This window comes from Papio anubis, chromosome 12 (genome assembly GCF_008728515.1).
Source record: "Papio anubis isolate 15944 chromosome 12, Panubis1.0, whole genome shotgun sequence".
Taxonomy (NCBI): Eukaryota; Metazoa; Chordata; class Mammalia; order Primates; family Cercopithecidae; genus Papio; species Papio anubis.
In genome coordinates this window covers 60,447,155-60,463,003 of record NC_044987.1, presented here as the reverse complement: position 1 = coordinate 60,463,003, position 15,849 = coordinate 60,447,155, and the positions used below count along the sequence as shown (strand labels likewise).

Here is a 15,849-nt window from a genome sequence, read left to right as displayed (position 1 = left end):
CACCACACCCAGCTATTTTTTGTATTTTCAGTAGATATGGGGTTTTGCCATGTTGGCCAGGCTGGTCTTGAACTCCTCACCTCAAGTGATCTACCCGCCTTGGGCTCCCAAAGTGCTGGGATTACAGGCGTGACCCACCACACCTGGCCTGACTCTGCCTTCTTTTTCCCTTAGTCTGGAATATACTCCTGCAGCTCTTCACATAACTGGTTTCTGTTCACCTTTCAGATCTCACTGTTCAGTTGAAAAGTTACTTCCACAGAGGCTTTTTAAAGTTAAAGTTTAGGCTGGACGTGGTGGCTCACACCTGTAAACCCAGCACTTTGGGAGGCTGAGGTGGGCGAATTGCTTGAGCCCAGGAGTTTGAGACTAGCCTGGGCAACATAGTGAGACCCCATCTCTATTAAAAAAATTTTTAAAAATAAATGAAGTTTACATTTAAAGTTACCCTCCCCACTTAGCCTCCCACCACCTATTCACTTCTGATCTTATTTTCCTATTTTATTTTCTTTTAGAACTCATCACTTTCTGAAAGTATCCTACTTGTTTATTTACCTATTCACTAGAATCCTGGAGAGTAAGGACCTTATCTGTTTGTTCATCACTGTTTCCTTAGCAGTTAGAATAGTGTGTGATGTCATCACATAGAAGATGAAGGTAAAAAAGAAAAAGAAAAAAAGAATAGTGCCTGATACATAGTAGGCCCTAAAGAAATATTTGGTGAGTGAATGAATACATTTCATTTTCTCCAGGCTGTAAGATCTTTGAGGTCAGAGACTATATTTTCCAGCATTGTATCCCTGCTCCTAGTGTGGTGTCTTCTCACGGTACAAACAACTTAGTTATTTTAAAAGTTGGGTTTATTGCCAGCCATGGTGTGCACACCTGTAGTCCCAGCTACTCAGGAGGCTGAGGCGGGAGGATTGCTCGCGCCCAGGGATTCAAGGCTGTGGGGTGCTATGTTTGTTCTTGTGAATGGCCCATGCGCTTCAGCCTGGACAACATATTAGACCCTGTCTCAAAAAAGAGTACACACACACACATTTTAAAAATACATTTGGATTTACTGAGGTATCTTTTACATATGGTAAAAGTCACCCTTTTCCTTGGCTACTGGATACCATTAAAAAACATTTTTAAAATGTAAAAATAAAGTCAGTCTTTTTAATTGTATAGTTCTGTGAGTTTTGTCAAATATATCCAGTTTATAAATAATACCACAGTGAGATACAGAACATATTAAATGTTTGCTTTGTAGTAAGTGAATCGCTAACAAAATCAGTAATCAACCATCAGTATTGGTGCTGTGTGGGCACTGCCAGCTGATCAGCCTCACTGTTATTAACATAGTTCATTTGTCATGCAGGTGAACGGGAGGTTGGAACAGAGGCAAAAATGCTGCTGTTGGCCCGGGAAGATAAGAAACTTCAGTGCTTGGGACTACAGAGCAGGCAGCCGGCAAGTGGTTCCTATATGGCCTTTGAACTCTGAGGCAACCTGGGTCATTCTGTTTCTTAGAAGGCTATTTTGGAAACATTTCTACTTGCTCCCTGTGTTCACTTTTGAGAAAGCTGCCTGAGTAAGAGGAAGTACAGCATAATGATTAAGAGTGTGGGATTTGGAATAAGGGCAACATTTAAATCCCTGTTTGTTTGTTTGTTTGTTTGTTTTTTGAGACAGAGTCTCACTCTGTCGCCCAGGCTGGAGTGCAGTGGTGCAATCTCGGTTCAGCTTACTGCAACCTCCGCCTCCTAGGTTCAAGTGATTCTCCTGCGTCAGCCTCCCGAGTAGCTGGGATTACAGGCCTACCACCATGCCTGGCTAATTTTTATATTTTTAGTAGAGACGGGGTTTCATCATGTTGGCCAGACTAGTCTCAAACTCCTGACCCGTGTGATCTACCTTCCTTGACCTCACACCTGGGAGTACAGGTGTGAGCCACTGCACCCGGCCCTAAATCCCAGTTCTTGTGCAACACTTGCAGAGAATAAAAAAATAAAATAAATCTCAGTTCTTATGTGAATACTTAATGATTCCAGCATTGGACAAGTTACTTAACCTCTCTGAGCCTGCTTCCTCATCACTAAACTGGGCATAACAAGGTATATGATGAGGATTAAATGCTCTACTGTTTTGTGGTCTTTGTTAAGTCACTTTCCTTCTCTGGGCCTTAGTGTGCTATATGTAAAATGATGAAGTTGTATAGATTTTCTTTCTTTATGAGTCCTGCTACCTCTTAGGTAATGTGAAGAAATTCTGAGTAAAGAACTCATGTGGCTGGGAACAATGGCTCATGCCTGTAATCCCAGCTTTCTGGGAGGCCCAGAAAGGGTAGATTGCTTGAGTCCAAGAGTTCAAGACTGGCCTGGGCAAAAAACTCATCTCTAATAATGATACAAAAAATTGGCTGGGCATGGTGGCATGCACCTGTAATTCCAGCTACAGCTACTTGGGAGGCTGAGGGAACCAGAGTGAGACCCTGTCTCAAAAAAAAAAAAAAAAAAAGGACTCATGTATTCAGGACTCTTGATCAATTAATGAACAGACCATTAGTTGGAGTTTCTTCCTACATCTGAATTTTTGCTGGGAAGATTATGCTGTTAACTAAATTCTCTCTTCCCAGAGATTAGATTTTTAAAATTTCCTTCTAGCTCCTGTAATTGTCATCCAGACAACTTTAATGATTTGGTTTGGCCACAGGGTTTGCTGTTTTCATTTCATCTTATTACTTCATTGTGCTGGTGATACTTCCATTTTCAAAGTTTGTTTCAGGAACATTACCATTTTTGCTAATACCACCTTTGTACTTGAGTTTTCACACTGGCTTTTACTTCCAGAGGGAAATCAGGTTTTTTTGTTTATTTTGTTTTTTGCCTTTTCTTTTTAGAATGTTTGGGGAAGACATAATCAGTTTGAGCTAACAGTAAGAAGTAAATGAAAATCTAATAATTTCTTTTTCAGATTCATGGGGAGAACTGTGATTCTTTACATCACTACTTTATTTAAGCCTGTTTATTTTCCTACAAAATACCCTCCTTCAAAAGGTTGAAGTGACATGGAACAAAACTTACATGTGGGAATTGCAAGTGTTTCTTAAATAGAAGGTTGTCATGAAAAAGGGGAAAAGAAGGAATTTTGTTGGTGAGGATACTGTGAGATAGTGTGTTGAGTGGTAATAGTTGGAAAACTGCCACCTCAGAGTATATTACATAAACTGCTCAAGTCCTTAACCAGCCTCAGGTTCCTGAAATCCTGGGAGTATTTCCTTCTCAGTTTTTGGTGAATGTGTAATTTACCATTTGAGAATAATTAAAGGGGGAAGGAAGAAAATATCTCAAAATATAGTGAAATTTTTCCTTTTTTGGTGCCTGTTTATTCTTGGAAACAAATTAATCTCTAAACAGCATTTTTGCCTCCTACTTGTTCCCAGGTGTTCCTCTTTATTGGCTCAGATGCTTTCAACTGCTGTACTTTTCTCTCTGGCTTCTTGCTATTGGCTGGGACTCAAGATGGAAACATTTATCAGCTGGATGTGAGGAGTCCAGGGTGAGTCACTATTCATTTACATGATGCAGGTCTTCTACAGAGTGGAAATTTTTATTGGCTTTAACGTTGATTTAGCCTAGCATATAGATGACTATTGAATCAAGGGTATATTTTTCCGTTTACAAAGGTTTTCTGGTCTGAATTTTCTGATTGTTCTTATTATTCCTGGACTCATATTAAAATATATGATTCATACTATTATGATTGTCTGACTAATGATTGCTGTGAAAATTAAGCTTAAATATAAACTAACATTTCATTTAAATTGATAGTCTAGAACTTTTAACCTTAAAGAGCTCAGTAATTTTCTCTTACATTAGACTCTGGCTACCCTAAGATTGAAAGATTGAATTATTTTTATTTATTTATTTATTTTTTGAGATGGATTCTCACTCTGTCCTCCAGGCTGGAGTACAGTGGTGCTATCTCGGCTTATTGTAACCTCTGCCTCCTGGGTTCAAGCAATTCTCCTGCCTTAGCCTCCTGAGTAGCTGGGATTACAGGTGTGCGCCACCACGCCAAGCTAATTTTTGTATATTTGATAGAGACAGGGTTTCACCAGGTTGGTCAGGCTGGTCTCAAACTCCTGACCTCATTATCTGCCCGCCTCAGCCTCCCAAAGTGCTGGGATTACAGGCATGAGCCACTGTACCCAGCCCTGAAAGATTATTTTTAGTTTAAGGAACCCAGCTCTGTTAGTTATGTAGTTTTGATCATGACCTTTCTAAACAGGCTTTTCCTTGGTCTTAAAGATACCTAAAGAGAATCACACAATCTCTCTGTTGCAGGATTTAATAATTTCTACAATTCTGTCCCTTCTTCCTTTGATTTCCTTCCTTTTTTCAACTGATATTTATTGAAAATAGCTTCTGTGGGCATCAGGCTTGGTTCTAGGCACTGAAAAACAGAAATAAAAGGTACAGACTCTGGGCTGGGTGTGGTGGCTCACTCCTGTAACCCCAGCACTTCGGAAGGTCAAGGTGAGTGGATCACCTGAGGTCAGGAGTTCGAGACCAGCCTGGCCAACATGGCAAAACCCCGTTTCTACTGAAAATACAAAAATTAGTTGGGCATGGTGGCGCGTACCTATTATCCCAGCTGCTAGCGTAGCTGAGGCAGGAGGATCGCTTGAACCTGGGAAGTGGAGGTTTCAGTGAGCTGAGATCGTGCCACTGAACTCCAGCCTGGGCAACAGAGCGAGACTCTATCTCAAAAACAAAAACAAAAAACAAAAAAACAGACTCTGCCTTTGAGACACCTGGAGTCTAATGGTAAAGATGGACAAGTAAAAGACTGTTGTGCAGTGTGATCGCTTGTCTGACAGGGCTAGCCACAGAAATTTAAGGAAGCACCAGAAAGGAGAGGGAAGGAGGTAAGACTGCTTCTCCAAGGCAATGAGAAACATTGGATCTTGTTGAGTAGGAAGTTGCCAAGTAAAGAAGGAGGAAAAGAGCTGGACTCGGTAGAATCCCATATATACAATCCTATATATGAAGGCATGTGAAAGGGATTGTTTTCAGGAGTCTATGACAGGTATGTTCCCTGCATATGAGGGCAGTGGTGAGAAGTGATGCCAGCAGGAAAACAGGAGCTGCTTTGACCTTACCTGCCATTCTAAGTTTATTCCAAGAGCAGGGAAGAAATTACAGTAGATGGTGACTAGCTTATACCTTTTCTTCCATCATTTCAGTTACTTAATATTTTTTTCTTTTTTTTTTTTTTTTTGCCTCCACAGAGATAGGGAATCTCTGATCACTATTATAAAATCACCCTTACATATATATTAAATTGATTCTCACTCAGCTTTCTCTTTCTTTTTAGAGTCCTGACAATTTTAATATTTTACAACAAATCTTAATTCTTTCGTTAAGTGAAAAGGTTAACATACTGCTAATATTGTTATCTTCAACCCATGTCATACCTGCCTTAAAAACTCAGGATTTGGGTGGTGACTTAGTTCATGTTTAGAGACATGGATGGTTTTAAATGAATTACCTTAATCTGCCAGGTAAGGTTCTTGCCAGGAAAGAAACCATAGAAATGTTTAATCTTTCTCCACATTTTATCCTGTTTGCTCTTATGTGATTAGTGAATATGGTCAAGTATTGCTTTTGAAGAAAGAAAGTAAAATTTCCCCTTTCTTTGAATCCTAGGGCTCCAGTACAAGTCATCCACAGATCAGGAGCACCAGTTCTATCCCTGCTAAGTTTCAGAGATGGATTCATTGCTAGCCAAGGTGGGTCCATGGGCCAATTGAGAGAGATGCTTCTTTGTAGTTCAGTTAATTAAACATAGTTTTAAGTGTATAATCTCTGGCTGGGTTGGGGCATGGTCCTCCATGATTCTTTGGCATATTGTACCTATCAATAGTTTTTATCACTCTGTGTTGTGATTGTCTGCGTCCCCCTCCAGTTCAAGCTCCTTGAGGGTGGTGACTGTGCCTTATTCATTGTGTTATTCCCAGAATTTAGCTCAATGTCCACCACTCTTGTGCCCTAAGGGAGCTCACAATAAGGCAGACAGACATGTGAACATATGATTGCAGTCCAGTTTGATAAGGACTACATCAGAAGACTGCATGAGGAAATGGAGAATAGCTAATTCTAGAGGCAGGAGTGCTGTCAGCAAGGTCTTTGTGAACTAGGTGACATGTAAACCGATAAAGATTTCACCCACTGGAGATGTAAAGATGGACACTGAAAGCTGAAGCTTTTGTGTATGCAAAGTCATAGATGAGGCAAGGGGGGCAAAAGAAGAAGGGCACTAGCATTTCCGGAGAGCCTGCTATGTAGTAGGTACTGTGTTTGATGCTTTACATACATATTCTAGGTAAAGCGAGTACCTTCGTGTAGCCAGGACAAACTCTTTGGAATGGAGTTCAGGAATGATGTTGGGGAAATGCCTGGAACAAAGTGTACATTAAGGGACACTGGATCCTTGTAGGAATGATGCAGGTGAGGAGGACTGGACTATACAGCCTGGAGGGACTACCTACCTACCTTGAGCATTTCAGTATATCAGTTAGGATGTTTTGGGCTGTTATTTACAGAACACTCCGCTGAACATGGTTTAAACAGTTAGGAAAGTGTACTGCTTCACTTAACAAGAAGTCCAGAGTCCATTTCAGATTATATTAACTTAGTGATTTGAAAATAAAAGTCAACCAAGGAGACTAAAGAAACTTGACAGCTAAGTCAATGGTATTCTAGACTGGATCCAGGATGTTAAGGAAAGACTGGTGGAAAAAAAAAAAGTATGTGTTTAGGTAATAGCAGTGTACCAATATTGACCTCTTAGTTTGACAAATGTAAGGTGATAACATTTGGGAAAACCTGAAACTGATTAAGGGCATATGGGAACTTTCTGTATTATCTTTAACTAACTTTTCTGTAAACCTAAAGTCACTCCAAAATATAATATTTTTATAAAACTTTTTTTTTTTTTTTAATTTAAAAAACAAATGGGCTGGGCACAGTGGCTCATGCCTATAATCCCAGCATTTTGGGAGGCTGAGGCGGAAGGATCACTTGAGCCCAGGAGTTTGAGACCAGCCCGGGCAACATAGAAGACCCTGTCTCTACAAAAAATAAAAATTAGTCAGGCATGGTGGTTCATTTCTGTGGTCCCAGCTACTCAGGAAGCTGAGGTAGGAGGATCGCTTGAGTCTAGGAGGTGGAGGCTGCAGTGAGCCATGATTGTGCCACTGCATTTCACCCTGGGTGACAAAGCGAGACTCTGTCTCAAAAATAATTTTTTTAATTAAAAAAATATTAAAAAGATAGTGACTGGGCATGGTGGCTCATGCCTGTAATCCCAGCACTTTGGAAAGCTGAAGCGGGTGGATCCCTTGAGGTCAGGAATTTGAGACCACCCTGGCCAGCATGATGAAACCCTGTCTCCACTAAAAACACAAAATTACTGGGCATGGTGGCACACGTCCGTAGTCCCAGCTACTCAGGAGGCTGAGGCATTAGAATTGCTTGAACCTGGGAGGCGGAGGATGCAGTGAGCTGAGATCACGCCACTGCACTCCAGCCTGGGTGACAGAGCGAGACTCTGTCTAAAAAAAAAAAAAAAAAAAAAAAAATTAAAATTAAAAAATAAGGTTGGGCGCAGTGACTCACACCTGTAATCCCAGCACTTTGGGAGGCCAAGGTGGATAGATCACCTGAGGCCTCGATATTTCTCACCTCTTCTCTCCTACCTGCAGGCCATTTTACTGATTGTTATCCCAGCACTTTGGGAGATCGAGGAGGGTAGATCACCTGAGGTCAGGAGTTTAAGACCAGCCTGGCCAACATGGCGAAATGCCATCTCTACTAAAAATACAAATATTAGCCGGGCATGGTGGTGTGCACCTGTAATCCCTGGTGAAACTCCCTCTCAAAAAAAAAAAAAAATCTCTGTTTCAAGGTGATGTGTGGGTTATATGAGGAGTAGGAGGTGGAGAAGAGCTGACTCGTGCTCTACTTTTGGTACTTTTTTTTTTTTTTTGGAATGTTAGAAATTTCTTTTTTTTTTTTTTTTTGAGACAGAGTCTTGCTCTGTCGCCCAGGCTGGAGTGCAGTGGCAGCATCTCAGCTCACTGCAAGCTCCATTCCTGAGTTCATGCCATTCTCCTGCCTCAGCCTCCTGAGTAGCTGGGACTACAGGTGCCCGCCACCACGCCTGGCTAATTTTTTGTATTTTTAGTAGAGATAGGGTTTCACCGTGTTAGCCTGGATGGTCTCGATCTCCTGACCTCATGATCCGCCCGTCCTGGCCTCCCAAAGTGCTGGGATTACAGGTGTGAGCCACTGCGCCTGGCCTGAAATTTCTTTATTATTACTTATGCTTACTAAGCACCAGCTTAATACTGCAGAAAATTTCAAATCACTGTTGATAACCCACTTTCTTTTCTCCCACCCGAATTCTTGATCAAGAGTTTTTCAAGTAAAGACATGCTCTTCTCTCTTGTGTATAAAACGTTGTGAAATAAAGGCAAAGTATTGTGTATATCTTGCTGGAAAATGCCGCTTAGGGCTTTGGAGATGGTGGCTGCCCCTGCTCCTTTCACTGTACAGGTCTTGAAAGACTCTAGTTCATGAACTGTCTCTTCACAGAGCAAGTCCACCACTTGCTGTGTTTATCATTCTGAGGGTTGAAAACTTTCTTACAAAGTCTCAGTCCAGTCTCTTGCCTTAGCTGTTGTAAATAGGCCCTTATCACTTCATCTTCCTGTTTGTTTGCAGGTTTGGGATAAATTGCATTATGTGGAAAACCGGGCTCTCAAGGAACAGGAAAATTAGTGATTCCCAGTGTATACATTTCTTTCTCACCCTGGCTTTTGGAATTGCACTTTTGGAGTTCCTTTAGACACTCAGAAACGTAGAGAGAGATATATATCAAGGTCCTATCAGCTTCATTATTAACTTCATAGTTTTTGAAGAAGACATTGGCCTTGAAGTAATAGATGGCTTCATCCACAGTATCAATATCTTTTGTCTCTCTTGGGGCAGGTCCTTTGAATTGACTTCTGATAGGTAACAGTGCCATGTTTCCAATGAGTTCGGTGTCAGAATCCATGAGAGAAGAGTGGTAAGCTGGCATCTTGGTGGCTCCTGGGTTTCAACCCAGAGGAGCAGATTTTTTGTACTTTTCTACTTTTCTGCTGGGAAGAACGCAAGACATAACTTCCAGTACTGATATCTAAAGGCAAAGGGAGTAAGATTATAGCTCTGTTTTCAGAGGACAAAACTAAGACCAGTAAGAGAAAGTTATCAGAAACCACATTCCAGTTAATTATAAAGGAAAAGCTTTATTTTTCTTAAGAAAGAAGCTGCCCTTAAGGTAGTGAGCACCCCTAACTCTGGCGATGGGCAAGTGTAGGCTGTTTGGCCGCTCTGCCATGTGCTGTAGAGGGAGTTCTGTACTGGTTTAGAAGTTGGATATAGATGATCTTGAGGTCCTTTGGAACTCTTTGATTATTAGTGAGGAGATTTAAATTGCCAGATGAAACAAAATAAAAAACTTTTTTGATGGAAATTGCCAAACATACCTAAAAGTAGAGAAAATAGCACAGTGAACCTGCTATACCCATTGTCCAACGTAAGCTATTATCAATATATGGCTAATCTTGTTTTACCCATTCCCTTGCATTCCTCATTTCATATATTTTGAAATATATCATGAGCATCTTATTTCACCTGTCAGCATTTCTATATGTCTCTCTCAAAGATAAGGATTCATTTTTGGAGAAGATGATTTTTAATAATAATGCAAGAAAGGGTAAGGTACTACCTTGTATATGCTGCTGCTTGGAATGTAGATTAACAGATAAATTTGGAAAACAGTTTTTCAGATTTCCAAAAAGTTTGAAAAGGTTAATTAATATCTGCTGATTCTTTTCCAGGTCTTTATATATACAAAGTCAGAAAAAACTGTATGCATAAAGACATTCATTTATGCACATGCTGTCAACCATGAAAAATAGGCACAAAAAAATAGATAAAAATGTTAACAGTAATTGCCTTTGAATGGTAGATTGGGGTGATTTTTCTACCCCTGCTTTGTTTATTTTTAAAGTTTTGTTCAATGAGCATGTACTACTTCTATTTATTTATGTATTTATGTATTTATTTTGAGACAGAGTCTCATTCTGTTGCTTAGGTTGGAGTGCAGTGGCACCGTCTTAGCTCACTGCAACCTCTGCTTCCTGGGTTCAAGCAATTCTCCTGCCTCAGCCTCCTGAGTATCTGGGATTACAGGCGTGGACCACCACGCTCAGCTAATTTTTTTTGTATTTTTACTACTTTTATATTAACAAAAAGAAATCACCTCATTAAGCAGTTTATAGATCACCCCAAGTTTCATTTGTCCATGCTCTTTTAAGAATTAGATATACTTTTACTTTCTTAGTGTTAACTGTCCTCTTTCTCCTAGTGTATACAGTCAAATTTACAGATTGAGGAATAATCTGGGAACATTTTAATAGGGAATATCTACACAAATATTTCTTTAAAAAATGTTAAGGACATTTTTTTAGACATTCCCTATTAAAAATAATCTAGGATAAGTTTATAAATACACACACACACTCACACACACACACCTGTGGTTGCTTGCTCTGTGCCTTTGGCTGGCATTGCTAATCAAAGACATCCCTTCTTCCCACAGAACTCGCACTTGCTCTTCAAATCCACCCCAGCTCAGCATTCTAGGCAGCCACTATGGGTTATCATAATTGGCCCGCATAGGCCGGGCATGGTGGCTCACGCTTGTAATCCCAGCACCTTGGGAAGCTGAGGCGGGTGGATGGATCACCTGAGGTCGGGAGTTTGAGACAAGCCTGGCCAACATGGTGAAACCCCATCTCTACTAAAAATACAAAAATTACCCAGGTGTGGTGGCGGTCACCTGTAATCCCAGCTGCTTGGGAGGCTGAGGCAGGAGAATTGCTTGAACCCAGGAGGTGGAGGTTGCAGTGAGCTGAGATTGCGGCATAGTACTCCAGCCTGGACAACAAGAACGAAACTCTGTCTGAAAAAAAGAGATGGCCCACATAATAAGATCTATTTGCCATTCTGGGTCTTTGGACCATCTTCTTTACACTAGTGATCTACAGTGTAAATAAAAATAAAAATACTGCAGAAGCAAATAAAAATACTGAGTGTTAAAACTCTGGATAGAGTTTTCTCTTAGTTATATCAGTTTTCTTTCTGCCTTTCAGGTGATGGAAGCTGTTTTATTGTCCAGCAAGACTTAGACTATGTCACTGAGCTCACTGGGGCTGACTGTGACCCTGTGTACAAGGTACAGGCCTGAGACAACACTAGACCTGGGTGATTCTCATGGGAGATCTAGGGCTTTTATGAGACTGAATCCAGATACCTTGTGGTCATTAGGGATGATAAAATAGTGCTTATTGTATAGGCAGTGTGGTAGGATGGGAAGAAATTAAGAGGTTAAGTCAGAGGTGACATCTGGGCCAGGCATGGTGGCTCATGCCTGTAATTCCAGCACTTTGGGAGGCCGAGACAGGTGGATCACTTGAGGTCAGGAGTTCAAGACCAGCCTGGCCAGCATGGTGAAACCCATCTCTACTAAAAACACAAAAAAATTAGCTGGGCATGGTGGTATACGCCTGTAGTTCTAGCTACTTGGGAGGCTGAGGCAGGAGAATCACTTGAACCTGGGAGGTGGAGGCTGCAGTGAGCCCCGAGATCGCACCACAACACTCCAGCCTGGGCAACAGAGTGAGACTCTATCTCTAAAAAAAAAAAAAAAAATAGTGACTTCTGGCTGACAGCTGTACCCCCAGCACTTCTGGAGGCTGAAGCAGGTGGATCACTTGAGCCCAGGAGTTCGAAACCAGCCTGGGCAATAAGATGAGACCCCCATCTCTACAAAAAATACAGAAAAATTAGCTGGGCATGGTGGCGCACATGCCTGTAGTCCCAGCTACTCATTTGGGAGGCCAAGATGGGACGATTGCTTGGGCCTGGGAAGTTGAGGCTGCCATGAGCTGTGATCGTGTCACTGCACTCCAGCCTGGGCGAAGAGTGAGACCCTGTCTCAGAAAAAAAAAAAAAAGTTCATCACTTACTGGCTCTAGAAACTTAAAAACTTACTTTACCTCACTAGTCTGTCAATTCATCTGTAAAATGAAGATAGTAATATGAAAACTCCTTGTAAATACATTCTATAAATATTACTCATTATTATTATTATTAAGACTTCTGGACTGATTTTCTCATTTGATTAGAATAGAAAGAGAAAAACAAAAGGGGAAATATTTATTGACCAGACACTGTGCTGAACATTTTATATACATTATCTCATGTAATCTTTGTTACCATTTGTTGAAGTGTAGGTATTATTATTCCTATTTTTTCCTATAATTTAAAAAAAGTTGTACAATTAATATCTGTAAAAGTTCAAACAATACAGAATGATACAGATTTAAAAGTCTCCTTTACGACCTTTTTGGTTCCCTTCCTCTTTTCCAGAAGTAACTAGCGTTAACAGTTTGGCACATATTTTTCAAGACTATTTTCAGAGAATTTGTACACTTACATCTTTATGTATTGATGTGAATAATATACTTTTATCTTCAGTTTGTACATAATTGAGACTATTCTCTATATAGTGCCCTGTGACTTTTATTTAAATTACTGTCTTAGAGCTGTTTCCAGGTAAATGCATATAGATCTATTTCTTTTTTCTTTTTTCTTTTTTTGAGATGGAGTTTCGCTCTTGTTGCCTAGCCTGGAGTGCAATGGCACGATCTCAGCTCACTGCAGCCTCTGCCTCCCAGGTTCAAGCGATTCTCCTGCTTCAGCCTCCCAAGTAGCTGGGATTACAGGCATGCGCCACCACGCCTGGCTAATTTTGTATTTTTAGTAGAGACAGGGTTTCTCCATGTTGGTCAGGCTGGTCTCGAACTCCCGACTGAGGCCTGCCTTGGCCTCCCAAAGTGCTGGGATTACAGGCGTGAGCCACTGTGCCTGGCCATCCATTTCATTTTTTAAAATTCTTGTGTAGTGTTCTAGCCAGGTGTGGTGACTTACGCCTGTAATCCCAGCACTTTGGGAGGCCGAGGCGGGTGGATCATGAGGTCAGAAGATTGAGACCATCTTGGCTAACACGGTGAAACCCCATCTCTACTAAAAATACAAAAAATTAGCCAGGCGTGGTGGCAGGTGCCTGTAGTCCCACCTACTCTGGAGGCTGAGGCAGGAAAATGGCGTGAACCCGGGAGGCGGAACTTGCAATGAGCCAAGATGGTGCCACTGCACTCCAGCCTGGGCGACAGAGCCGAGATTCTGTCTCAAAAAACAAAAAGCAAACAAAATTCTTGTATAGTGTTCCATATTTTGAATCAACATATTTCCATTGTACAAATGAGGCAACTGGGGCCCGGGGGGTTGAGAAAGTTGCCCTAGGTCATGCAGCTTGTTGGTAGTAAAGCTGAGATTAAGTTAACTCCAGAATTCATGCTGTTTTCCTTGAAGAGTTGATGAAATCCTCCTCAGAAAAAAAGACACATATTCAGTACTTTTTTGTATCCAATTTTATAAGGTTCAAGAGTAGCCAAGCTCATCTATGAACCATCTCCTCCCCAGAGGCAGACCATCTGTGCTCAACCTGAACAACACTAATGGGTTTGCTTTCCACTTGGACCGATTAGTTTCTCTGTTCTATAGTCATGGGTGCATCCCAACCATTGGTGATTGGGATGCTGGCATCACTATGAGCCAGCAATTTTTGTAAGCACATAATCATGGATGTAATTCTGTTGCCTTCATAAAGCCTTCTCAGACTCCCTGGGACTAGTGTCTATCAATCATAAGCCTCCGTCTTTTTGAAATGGAAGAATCCCAGGCTTCCTTTTCACTGTGAATTCTTGTGTTCTAGGTAGCCACATGGGAGAAGCAGATCTACACATGCTGTCGAGATGGTCTTGTACGACGCTACCAGCTTTCTGACCTCTGACTTCTTGGAAAGAGCAGTCCTGGTTAGTGAAAAGGTTTGACCCTGATCAACAATGAGCAGAAACATCATCAGACCTTCCCAAGGACCATGGCCCTTAGTGTCTTGGGCACCCCTTGGAAATCACAGAAAGTCAGCTGTACTGGCTATATGGAACTCTCATGCCAAGACCTACTTTGAACTGAATAGGAAGGTCACTGGGCCCACTGCATTTGTCCCAACTTCTCCTTGTATAAACGCACCCCAGCAACACAGGGCAAGGATATAGATGCTTTTAGTTTGTTCTTAAACCAGTTGTGTTAAATGTTTACAAGGATCTCAGTACTAAAACTTGTTTTCTGGAGGAAATAAAGAAAATATGTTTGGAGGTGCCTGAATATGAAAAACTTTGTTAAAAACTCTTACTCCAGCAAAAAGTCGGTTAGGATGATGGAATTCCTTCCTCAGCACTCCCTGTTGCCTGACCATAGAGAAGGCCTGCTTGGCAGTAGCAACAAATGTCCTGTAAGAGATTCTTATGCAGGTGGTAACCAACTGTCCCAGTTTGCTTGGAACTAAGGGGTTTTCTGTGACTTGAAACTTGCAGTACCAAAACTGGGGCAGTCTCAAACCAACATAATTGGTCAGCCTATATGTAGGTGAGGAAATTGAGTCATAATCATTGTAAAGGCATTGGCTGTCAAAGTGTGGTTCTTAGAACAGCAGCATCAGTATCACCGGGGAACTTGATGGGAAATAGAAATTGTTAGAGCCAATCCTAGACTTAAATCAGAAATTCTACGGGTGCAGCCAGCAAGCTGTAGTTTAACAAGGATTCCAGGTGATTCTGATGTATGCTAAAGCTTGAGAGCCACTGATCTAGAGGAAGAAATGGTGGAGGGCACTTTAGTCACAGCTGGAACCCAGGGCTCAAAATGACAAGATTGGTCTGTAGGAGATGAGGCCACAGGGGTTGGCAGAGCCCAGCTAGTGAAGGAGTAGGAATATCAGCTAAGGAGCTCAGACTTCAAGTGGTTGGCAGTGGGGAACCACTGAAGGGTTTTAAGCGAGAGAATGGCATGGTCCTTTTTTCTCTAAACATAAAAATGGAATCATAATGTATGTATTCCATGGCTTATTTTCACTTAATGTCTCTGAGATTTTCCATCTCAGTACATGTAGATGTTCCTCATTCTTTTTTAATAATGTCCAGAATGTGGATACCATATTATTTATATTTTTGAGATTATTAGAGAAAAGTTTCTTGAAAGATGTGACACTTGAGCTGGGACATGCAGATTAAGATTTCAATTTATTTAAGGGAGGAAGGTCATTTCATTCCTGGCTGGGGTAATAATATTGTTGACAGAGTTCTTTTTTTTTTTTTTTTTTTTTGAGACGGAGTCTCGCTCTGTCACCCAGGCTGGTGCGATCTTGGCTCACTGCAACCTGCACCTCTCAGGTTCAAACGATTCTCCTGCCTCAGCCTTCTGAGTAGCTGGGACTGCAGGCATGCACTACCATGCTCGGCTAAATTTTTTTTGTGTGTATTTAGTAGAGATAGGGTTTCACCATGTTGGCCAGGCTGGTCTCAAACTCCTGACCTCGTGATCCACCTGCCTTGGCCTCCCAAAGTGCTGGGATTACAGGTGTGAGCCACCGTACCCGGCCACCAGAGTTCTTAAAGGTGTATTCTCATGTAAATTTTTTTTTTTTTTTTTAAAGACAGGGTCTTGCTGTGTTGCCCAGGCTGGAGTGCTTTGGCATGATTACAGCTTACTTCAGCTTTAACCTCCTGGGCTCAAGCAATTCACTTCAGCCTTCCAAGTTGCTGAAACCATGGGTGCACACCAC

At 41.4% G+C, this 15,849-nt stretch overlaps 1 protein-coding gene and 1 pseudogene across 5 annotated transcripts in view; one reads left to right on the top strand and one right to left on the bottom strand.

The window, feature by feature from the left end:
* The window catches only part of PAAF1 (proteasomal ATPase associated factor 1), a 51,339-nt gene extending 36,937 nt beyond the window's left edge, over positions 1-14,402 (top strand). For 4 of the 5 annotated variants that reach the window (XM_031653147.1, XM_031653149.1, XM_031653146.1 and 1 more), the window contains 5 exons: positions 1,367-1,458; positions 3,431-3,546; positions 5,700-5,782; positions 11,255-11,337; positions 13,942-14,402. In XM_031653147.1, coding sequence (XP_031509007.1) covers positions 1,367-1,458; positions 3,431-3,546; positions 5,700-5,782; positions 11,255-11,337; positions 13,942-14,019 — 452 coding nt within the window. In that variant the 3' untranslated portion in view covers positions 14,020-14,402. The remainder of the gene's footprint in view (positions 1-1,366; positions 1,459-3,430; positions 3,547-5,699; positions 5,783-11,254; positions 11,338-13,941) is intronic. The other variant, XM_031653148.1, reaches the window with a different exon arrangement.
* LOC101016624 lies at positions 8,410-9,254 on the bottom strand (annotated as a pseudogene).
* Positions 14,403-15,849: the final 1,447 nt, after the last annotated feature.